General features: G+C 46.0%; 1 protein-coding gene across 2 annotated transcripts in view; it reads left to right on the top strand.

Annotated features, from left to right (window-relative positions):
• The first annotated feature begins 376 nt into the window (after window positions 1-376).
• Window positions 377-10,050, top strand: part of DPYSL2 (dihydropyrimidinase like 2) — a 54,922-nt gene continuing 45,248 nt past the window's right edge. The window contains exons 1-2 of one of the 2 annotated variants that reach the window (XM_075444540.1): window positions 377-629; window positions 1,551-1,920. In XM_075444540.1, the coding sequence (XP_075300655.1) occupies window positions 1,570-1,920 (351 nt within the window). In that variant the 5' untranslated portion in view covers window positions 377-629; window positions 1,551-1,569. Of the gene's footprint in view, window positions 630-1,301; window positions 1,921-10,050 lie in introns of those variants that run through there. The other variant, XM_009940860.2, reaches the window with a different exon arrangement.

The following is a 10,050-nucleotide window of genomic DNA, read 5'->3' as shown; positions in this document are numbered from 1 at the left end:
GCAACCCTCCCTCCGCCTCACCAGCCACCGGAGCAGTTTATTTAGGTACAAACCCGAGAGAATAAGTTAAAAAAAAATAAAAAATACAAAAGGATCCCTGACGCGTGCAGCTGTACCTGACACGAGGAGCAGGAGGGTGTGTTAGAGCCCAGCAGCTCAGGCAAGGCGCTGCGGGGTGGAAGGGAGGGGGGGCTGGGAGGGGTGCGGGTGCCTGGACGGGGCTCTGAGCACCCCCCCGGGGCTGGGCCCGGCCCTGAGCCCCCCGGTTGGGGCGGTCGGGGCCGGCTCCGAGCCCTCCGGCGCGGCCCGTGGCGGGTGGTGCTGAAGGGACAGCTCCGGCGGCCCGGCCCGGCCCGGCCCAGTCCGGGGGGCTCGCCCGGCCCCGGGGGGCTGGCCCGGCTCCGGCGGCTCCTGTCCCTCGCTCCCTGCCGCCTTGCCTCCGTCTGCCAGCCCAGGGACGCTGTCAGCATGGGCAAGGGGCTGCTGCACTGTCTCCTCCTCTAGAAACCTGCGTTCAGCCGGAGCCGCCTTCGGCTGCCTCCCCTGATCCCCCGCAGGGAGGGACTGGGGGCTTCTGGCGTTGCAGAGGCTTAATTGACTAGCAAGGGCACTAATTTCGGCTGCTGGAGGTAAGTCTTGGTTAACCGCTCATTTTCCTCTCTCCCTCGTTTCCCACATCCCTCTCCCATCTGTCTCTCTTCCTCGTTCTCTCTCCAGTGCCATCAATCAACCCTTCTCCCCCCTGAAGAGAGTCTACCCGAGTCACGCCACCAGCCATGCCCCAAAACCCAGAAAGATGAGTCAGCATTGTGCCTCCCAGTAGCCCCACTAACCCAACCGCGATCTGGTCTCCTCCCCGCCCTCCGGCTCCGCTGCTTTGAGGAAAGTGAGGAACAATAGGATTCCCGCAGCACTCCCTGAGTCCACCATTGCGGGGCTAGGGGAGGAAGGGGAGAGGGTGGTGGGAGGAAGGAAGGAAGGAAGAAATACTTTCTCCCCTGCCCTGGGAACACGCCTCCAGAGCAGCCGGGGTGCGGGGGGTGCTCAGTGCCCATCAGCCTCTCTGCAACTTGCAGCAACAGCAGCAGGCTGGGGAAGGGGAGGGGGGAGTGGGTGTGTGGGATGGGGGCTATGCCTCCAACCTGATCGAGTCCATTTGCCAATCCACCGGGTGCATCACTTCCGGATCAGTCCTCAGTTTCTGCTGCAGAGTGAGGATTTTTTTTTTTTTTTTTCCCCTTCTCTCTCCTTTTCCCTCCCTCCCCATCTGGATGCTGGGAACTTGAAACCTCCTCCCTTGATTGCAGCAGGATCTGCCCCAACCTTCCCTCAACTTTGCGCTGCATCACAGAAAACAGCAAGCCACAGGCTATATTGTACCGATGGGGGCAGGGGATCTGCCAGGCACAGCCTTTTGCAACTGATGTTGCCGTATCTCTAGGACCCAGAGCGATCTCTCTCTCTTTTTTTTTTTTTTTTCCTCTCTTCTTTTTGTGTGTGTGTGTGTGTGAAGGATCCTCCTGGTTACCGCTGTTGTTATTTTCCCTTAGCAGGGAGACCACACAAGCCATGGCTGAGAGGAAGCAGTCTGGCCGGCAGGGTGAGGAAGAAGAAGTGCCAGCCTTCTTCAAAAACCTGGGCTCGGGCAGTCCCAAGCCCCGGCAGAAATTCTGTGGCATGTTCTGCCCGGTGGAAGGCTCCCTGGAGAACAAGACCATCGACTTCGACTCCCTCTCGGTGGGCCGCGGATCTAACAAAGTCGTGGCAAAGCAGAAGGATGTTGCCCACCTGGGTCCGGATGCTCCGTCCGTCTATTCCAGGCAGAGCGGGAAGGGAGGGGAACCATCTGTTGATTTCGGGAGAAAGGTGGAGATCAGGACTGCCACTGGGAAGGAGGCGCTGCAGAACCTGAATGACAAGGTGGGTGCACATATATATATATGTGTGTGTGTGTGTGAGAGATGCAACCTGAACATGCGATAGGCTGCAGAAGGGATGTATCTTTTCCACCCTGCAGTTTCTTGCTTTTATGTCACTTGCATGTATGTGGTAGTCAATGTCTTCCTCTAAGCAGCAGCATCTCTACTAGAGCCTTCTTGCCAGACCTCTAATGTTATCCATGTCCTCTCTGCAGGTGTGTGTGTATGTGCACAGGGAGGAGGGCAGAAGAAGAAGCCCCCACGCTCACAAACGCTCTCACTTTCCCCACCCTGCTTTCCTATTTGGTGATAGAGACCGACTTTTTTGTTGCTTAGGCGATTCCCCCCAGCACAACGGTAGCAAAATGCCCCACCCAGCTAGTGAATGCAGCTCACAGGAACAGAAATGCAATTGTTAGCAAAAGAGCATCAATGAGCCTCTTCCTACAGGGATCAAATCCCTGCAGGCTTCTTCAAGAGGGAACTCCTACCCCCTCCTCCCAGGGGAGGACAGACCAGAGTCACCCCTGGGAGCTGTATTTCAATAATGATTTTGATCAAGGCCTTTGGCTACAGTGGGAATTTTTGCCTCAGGAAGGTCTGGGACTTTTCACAGGAATGTGGCGTTCTCTTAGAAACCTGCTGAACTCCTCCCAGTCTTTTAAGACTCCTGAAGCTATTTTCTCACTCTTTGTATGTGTCATGGTGTAATAAAGCCTATACTCTTCCCAAGGCAAAATCCATTCAACCCACAGGTCTAGCTGACCATGCACATTTGTCTTCCTGGATACATAGATTTAATCAAGCTTTATTCAGATCTGAGCCATGAAATACTCTGTGCGTTCCTCTGACAATGCTGGCTCCTATGCATAGGCTGGAAGAGCGGAAATGAATGAAGCACCAACCAGAAAACTGATAAACTTCTGGCATACTGGGAAGGAGTTTCTGTGACTAGTCCCCCAGCGAGTGTACAGAGCAGTCTGTCCTTCTGGAAGATGTTTCTAGGATGTGCTTTCTGATTTTTATTACTAGCGTGGATTGCGTATACAGGGCAGTAGTCTGCCTGGAATTTATAATGTGGGTTTGTTTGCCAGTTTCTCCTGCTTTGAGAAATGAGAAACACTACTAGGAGTATTACTGGGGGCTCGCCCTCCCCAAATCAGACCTTACTCTGCTTTTTCCTGCTACAGTAACCTAAGGGCTCCATCCAGCCGTATTTGCATGTGTGAACAACTGCCATTCACGGTGAGATCACAAAGGTAGGCCCTGATTTTTGGAAGAGCTACGCACCAACCTTTAATTAGGAGTGGGATATGCTCCATGCCTGTTCAAACCCCATTTGCCAAACCCGAACACAAGTTTGCCACTGCAGATGCCTGTGGTTTGATTTGACCATGTTGAAGTGCCTACTAATTGAGTAGCTTTCCATGATTAATTATTCTTTTTGGACTAACTAAGGTGCATCTCAAGAGTAAAGGGCATATACCTTTTCAGTTTGGGGAGTCAAAGGCTTTATAGTTCAGGACATTTTCAGGACTAATTTCATACAATTTGGTGCAGTGCTATCCTGCAGGACATAAACAGGTGCTATATTCTAAAAAGATGAATTATTTTGTGATTGAAGGGTATCAGTATAATAAAACACTAAGTATATCATGGTGAAAAATTAGAAGTCTACACAGAATTAATTACATTTTTAAAAAATGTGGGTTTTCTGTTTTTGAAGATTGACATATAAACGTTAACTGAGGGGATGAAATAATGGGATAATGCAAAACATTTGAATTGTTTCTCATTAGCTTTACGTAACACTGATGCCAATGGATTGTGTTGTGAGAGGTTATGAGCGTTTGGGTAAGTGCAGTCTTTTATTATAAATGTCTTGGTATGGATTGGTACTTTATTGCTGGAGTGTTTTAGCTTTGATGGTTTTCCAGCTGACTGCATCTATAGCTTGAATCAATGGTTAGATCCTCAGCAGGTAAAACTGGCTTTACTTCAGTGTAGTTAATAGAAATGTGTTTATGATGATAATAGAAGCTTAACATATTAAAAAAAAGGTAAAGAAAAATAATGTTGCAGGAAGTGGCATTAAAGGAAGCAGTGCATTAAAATAATCTCAGGAATTAAAAGGGTTCTGAAGTTTTGCAACTGAATTCGGCCTATTATTTTCAAACGTCTGTGTAAGCATTCAATAACACATCTGAAATAGGTTCTCCCTGGATAGATTGTACACTATTTCCATATGATACGAATCTAAATTATAGTGAAAAGGAAAAACATGCTAATTTATAGGATCTTGAATTTATAACGTGCATAAATTATTTCACAACAGGCTAGAAATCTTATTGCTGCTTCTTTAGCTTGAGGCTGACAACAGTTGCAATTTTTGTCAATTCATGTAACAATCAACGTACAGGACGGTCCATGCTCTATTTCAGCAACCAAAGGACCGTACCGTGCTGGTGGGAATGGGTGCTGATCGGCTGGAGGCAGTGGAGATAGGTGGAAGTGTTTTAGCTAGTGACTGGATCCAAAGTGGGTTTAAAACGGTCATCCTTTCTGTCACTGTATAGAAAGACCTTGTATTAATCTCCACTGAAATAATTAACAAAGCAAGATGGACAAGCTATTTTTTATTTTTCTGCGGTCTTAACTGTGCAGAGGATAAAAAAACGAGAATGTAATTATTCCACATTAAATTGCAATATATTGTTCTTCAGGCAAAGATAAGGGTAATCAAATCTCTTTGTGTCTGTCCTGTCTAGGGTATTCTATAGGCATCTATCATGGCCTCGCTTTATTGCCTCTGGGCCATGGTGCCTCATAATTCAGGGTTAAGATCATCTCTAGAGGCATCAGGAAGGCTTTCTATCTTAGTTTAAGCAGCTCTTTCCAGTTAGGCCTCTGGAGGCAGTGTGACCTATTCAACAGGTCTGCAACTCTGCAGATCTGAGGCAAGCTCTGCTACTTCCCAGCTGTCAGGCCTTGGAGAGTGAACTGAGCTTCCATTTCCCATCTTAACCTTTGTCATCTTCCCTGTTCAGGCTGTTACTGCCTGGTCCGGCAGCTACTTCTTCAGTGTCTGAGAACTGCTTAGTGCTTTGAGGCCCTGATGGCAGCTGGGCCATCACTGCAGTCTAACAAGAATGTCATGTTCAAACCCAGGATTTCTTGAATGAGACAATAAACACTTGGCCTGGCTTTCAGAAATTGCTGTGTGCCTGCAAGCCCACTTGCTACAGTGGGATCTGGTAGTCAGATGGCATCAGGGCAGGGACCTGTGGAACTTACTTGTAGTACTGCTTTGTAGTAGTCAGCGCAGAAGCTGCAAGCTACCTTGTTCAGAGCAAGGGGGCTGATAAAATGGCTTCCCAGGGCATTAATCCTCTGTTCCTTAGATGAACAGCCTTGAGACACATGCATTCATCTGGGTTTTGAAAAACCTCGGTCATTGCTTGCTTGACCTGGGTCATTTCTCTGTATTTCTCAGATTTCCCGTGTGTATAATTGGTGTTCCTTCTGTCTTGCTCATCTGTTGAAATTCTTTGGGACAGAGATGGTCGTTTAGGGAACATCTCTAGGGAAAAGAAAGGTTTGATTGCAAGAGGGACCAGCAAGCTGGGGCTTGCTCTAATCTAGTTTGCATAGAGACCCTGAGTAGGTGCTAAGACACTTGAACTCAAGTACGAGCCCTGGGATCCCAGGTCTTTTCTTAACTTGGTAGCTAAAGTTCCCACTGCCAACTTGTTGTTGCTCCAGTGAATCAGGTGGTTCCCCTATGCAACAAACGGTCACCTTTACATACCTTTTCTGCATCACTTAGAAACAGTTCATGGACCTTTGGGAAGTGCCGAGCACTAGGTGTAAAATACTGGTCTAAAACAACAAAGCTATGTCCTATTGTAATAAGATAAATAACAACAATGAATAAACAGAGACTAGGAAAATATTTTTGTTTTGGAATGGACACGAGAGGAGTCGCTTGCAAAACACAGTTTCAGGAAGCTTTTGACATGACTGGACTTTTTGCTAAAGCCTGAAAGCTCTCAAGATCGTGGTTATTCATTCCTGGAGAGAAATAATGAATAACAGGACGTTGTTGAGAGCTCAAATAATCACAGACTCTGGAACATTAATGGAGATGTTGTGTAAAACAAAGAAGCTGTTCCAGACAGTTGGAAATGCAGTTCTGAGTTTAATTTGTTACAATGCCTGTAATCTTTCTAGCCTTATTTTGACAATCATTGCTTGCAAAATAATCATACAGGAGGACGACTTGCATGTTCTTCCAATGGATCATCATAGTTTGTCTGACTACTGAAAAAAAAAAAACCCATAGAGAAACTAACACTGATAAGCACAAATGCCAAATTCGTCCTAACTTCTTAGATCCCTTTCAGAGCCATCAATCTGCATAACTGGAACGTGATATACATCCAGTGAGCGTCTTGTGGAGTGGTCTGTTAGTGTTAGGTCAGGAATTTACCAATGGCACTCTCTCTCAAGGGGCTTTGATACAGGGCCAACTTATTATTTGGGCTAAAGACTGGAGGGAAAACTGAAGCACCTGGGGCCCGATCTCCCTGCTCGGTGTGGAGCTGAGCCAGTCCAGAGGTCCGGTCTTTGAGCAGCACTTTGCGATGCAGGCTTTGTCTCGGGGATGGGTACAGTGCCTGGCACAGTGAGACTGGCAGCTTTGCATGCCACCCTCATGCCAGTGCTATGGCCATCATTTGACGTGAGCCATCTGTTTCTAGCAGGTGCTGAGCAGTCATGTAGGTCTATTTGTGTTTTTTTTTTTTTTTCGTATTTTTTTTACCTGCAGGACCCCGTCTAACTCCCCGTATCACTTGCCTGTCTTGCGGCACATTAAATCAGAGTCTGTCTTCTGTGGTGGTGTTACAAAGTTGGGAAATGACGTGGGCAGCAAAGCTCACATGGAGTTGATATGTGTGTTCTGCATGAACTCTCTTACCCTAAAAAGGGACGGCTTCTGGGAGCAGAGCTGTAGGAAATGTACACAAAATCAAACCTCTTTGCACTTCTGTGTGAATATTACGGTAATGTCCTGTCCCAGAAAGCTGGAATGAATCTCAGGGTGGGAGAACAGAGGTCTGAATTTCATTTTCTTATTGTCTGGCGTAATGATTGCCCTGTACGTCAGAAGTAGGCAAAGCTGGCTGACACAAGCAATGACAGCAATTGCTGACAGCCTGACACTTTGCCCTGTAGGTTTTGGGGAAGGAGAAGAGATTATAATGTTAACTAACAGTGGAAATCACTGTGAAAATGGCCATTTATTAGACCCTACCCATAGTTCCCATGGGCCTGGAGATGCTAAACTCGCTCCGCTGGATGAAAGGGAGGAGCAAAGACAAGGATGCCCAAATGTCCCATGCTGCTGTTTTAGGAATGCTGTATTTAACTACAGTGAAGGTCACAGCACGAGTGCAAGCTGTTTAGAGAGGAGAGCACATTTTTGCTACATACTGTGCTACCCATGACAGAGCTGTTCCTGTCTAGAACCCTGAAGAGGGCTGTCTCTTTCCTGGTAGCATGACATGATAATAAATTAACTGTGGAGCAGCAGCTCGGGCTTGTTTAAGGACAATTAAGATTGTAGTGCACCTGAAATGCTCAGGATATATCCTCTAAGAAACACACTATAACAGTAACAGTCTTCTTAAAAGGTTATTTCTGAACCTTCTCAAGGTTTCCTGGGATTTTAAAGGAAACAAAATCAATTGGAAGGTTAATTTTAATTTGCGGATGAAATGTACATTTTCATCGACCAGTTTGTGTAGCTAGAAAGTGAATGTCCCCCCTCGCAATCTTGGTCTGTATTAAAAAAAAAAAAAGGCTATTCCTCTGAGAAATTGTATTAGTTTATCTTCTCGTAGTAGCATGTTTGACCTCTATGGTCATTTCCATATCACGACATTCAATTTTAATTTTCTCCTGTAAGATAATAAAACAAGCCAAAGATGCCCATTGGCAAGTATAATTCCCCTCTGTAATTTAATTTATAGCGATTAATAACGGACAGTTCTTTCATCATCTTTTGGGAAGGACAGATGTACTCCTTCTGCCATGTATCAGCCTGTATTTAATTCTCCCAATACTCCATAAGATGCAGGGGGCTGCTGGATCCGTGTGAAACTCCTTTCAAGTCATTGAGACTTGGAGCCGATGCAGCAATTGGCGTGGGCAGAGCCATGACAGAAAATTAGGGCCTGATTGGTGAACTTGTGAAAGCTCTTTTGGCCCAGTCCTGCTGCCTCTGATCGCAATACCAAGAGCCTCGCTGACTTTGGCAGGGGGTGATTCCCCAGCAGGGAGTGGGGATTATTAGCATCTAACAAGCCGAAAGGGAAATCTAGAGCTTGTTGATGCTGTGGTGCTTAAATCCATCTCTGATCTCTTTTCATTACATTTTTAAATGTGTATTTCCAATTTACAATTTTATAGCAAAATGTCCTTCTGATAAACCTTTAAGAATTTAGTAGGAGTAAAAGCATCGGGTGTTGCAGAAATTCTTTGGGGTTTGTTGCATTACACTAAAATTTCCCCAACCATCCAGTAACACCACAGTGGGAAGAATATTCCCTGCTAAGTGCATTATGGTTGTCCACAGAAAGTTAAGATTCAGAGCTGATGTAAATTGATTTCCACTGATGCCTGTGATGATTTATTTTAGCATAGATTATCGCTGTGCAGAGATTCTCATATTCTTGTGCCATTTTCCCTCTCGACCTTTCCAGAAGACAAATTTAGACATAGATGTTCCTTTAATACGAAATGCACTTCTGCTGCAAAAAATCCTGCATGAGATGTCCTACACCAGATGATATTTGTGCAGAAATGGCTGTCGGCAGTCTTGGGTATCCACTGCCCAGTATATCCCCCAACTACCCTAAACCTGAGGAGGGGCCTGAGATGCTCAGCCAGTGCAGAGCACAGCGCTCTGTGCCCAGGGTAGCAGCTGGCAGTGCAAATGTGGGCATAATGCTCTGTTTTGGCGTTTCCTCCCCTGTTGTGCCATTTGGGGAATGTTGTCAGGGCCCTCAGCAGTGCTGATGTAGCATAATTGAAGATATTTATGTTCTTTTGCTGTTCATCTACCGCTGATGTGACTTGGCTGCAGCAGCCTTGCTGGTCCTGTCGTAGCAGCTGCAGTCAGGGAGCTGGGCTGGCCAGCCATCCTTCATCGCTTTCCTTCATTAGTATCTGGCAAAGAAGAGTTGGCAGTGCTCGTCCTCTATAGCACCTTCTAATTTTATCCTGCTCAGCCTGCCGTGTGCATTAATAGACCTATGGAAGACAAAGCGCACCAGCGTTATCCAGAAATCCCATCACTTCCTGCAATACCTTGGCAGGTAACGGCAGCACTGTGTGACAGCTGGACTGGTACAAACCTGCAAGGATTTAAGGAGCAAGTTCAACTCCCCTCTTTTAACCTAGGACCTGACTCCTGCCGCTGACATAACTAGTTCTCTTTCTTAATGTAACTAAAGGGGCAATTTATACATAAACTATAGGTTTACCAGGGGAATGAAGCAGCTTTTGGGGAAGAAAAAAAAAAAAGCAGGTGTACATCTTGGTATTTTCTGACTGTTCCCCACTTGTTCTCATCCCAGCATTCTCCTTTACCTTCAATAGCTCTTCTCCTTCCCTCCTGATGACCTCCCCTCACGTGTGTTTATACAGCAGATAATATCCACTCCTTGCCTTTGTTTAGCAAGGCTAAATAAGCCAGTTTGCAACTAAGTTAATAATTTTTAAAGTATTTGTTTTGACAACCTTTAATCTCATTGCTAAAAGGAATGAAAATCAGGCCATGTTGGCACTTGATATAATGGAGCTAGAAGATACACCTGGGTGCTCAGTTCTGGTCCTTTGGATACACGCTGAATCACAAGGAAGTTTTTAAAATTTGGTGCTGTGTAGATATTGAATATTGAACAACTGTGTTTTCCAGCCCTTTAATCTCTTCATTTATTTTATTCTGTACTACTTAGGTTCTTGCAACATGGTGATGGGAAGGAAAAGCTAAGTGTCATCTGAAGATTTGTTATTACTGTCTGAACCTAGTCACTGTTGGATTCATGTTACGGAATGTATTCCAAGT

The sequence above is a fragment of the Opisthocomus hoazin genome, chromosome 28 (genome assembly GCF_030867145.1).
Source record: "Opisthocomus hoazin isolate bOpiHoa1 chromosome 28, bOpiHoa1.hap1, whole genome shotgun sequence".
In the NCBI taxonomy this organism is placed as follows: Eukaryota; Metazoa; Chordata; class Aves; order Opisthocomiformes; family Opisthocomidae; genus Opisthocomus; species Opisthocomus hoazin.
This window is presented reverse-complemented; position numbering and strand designations above follow the sequence as displayed.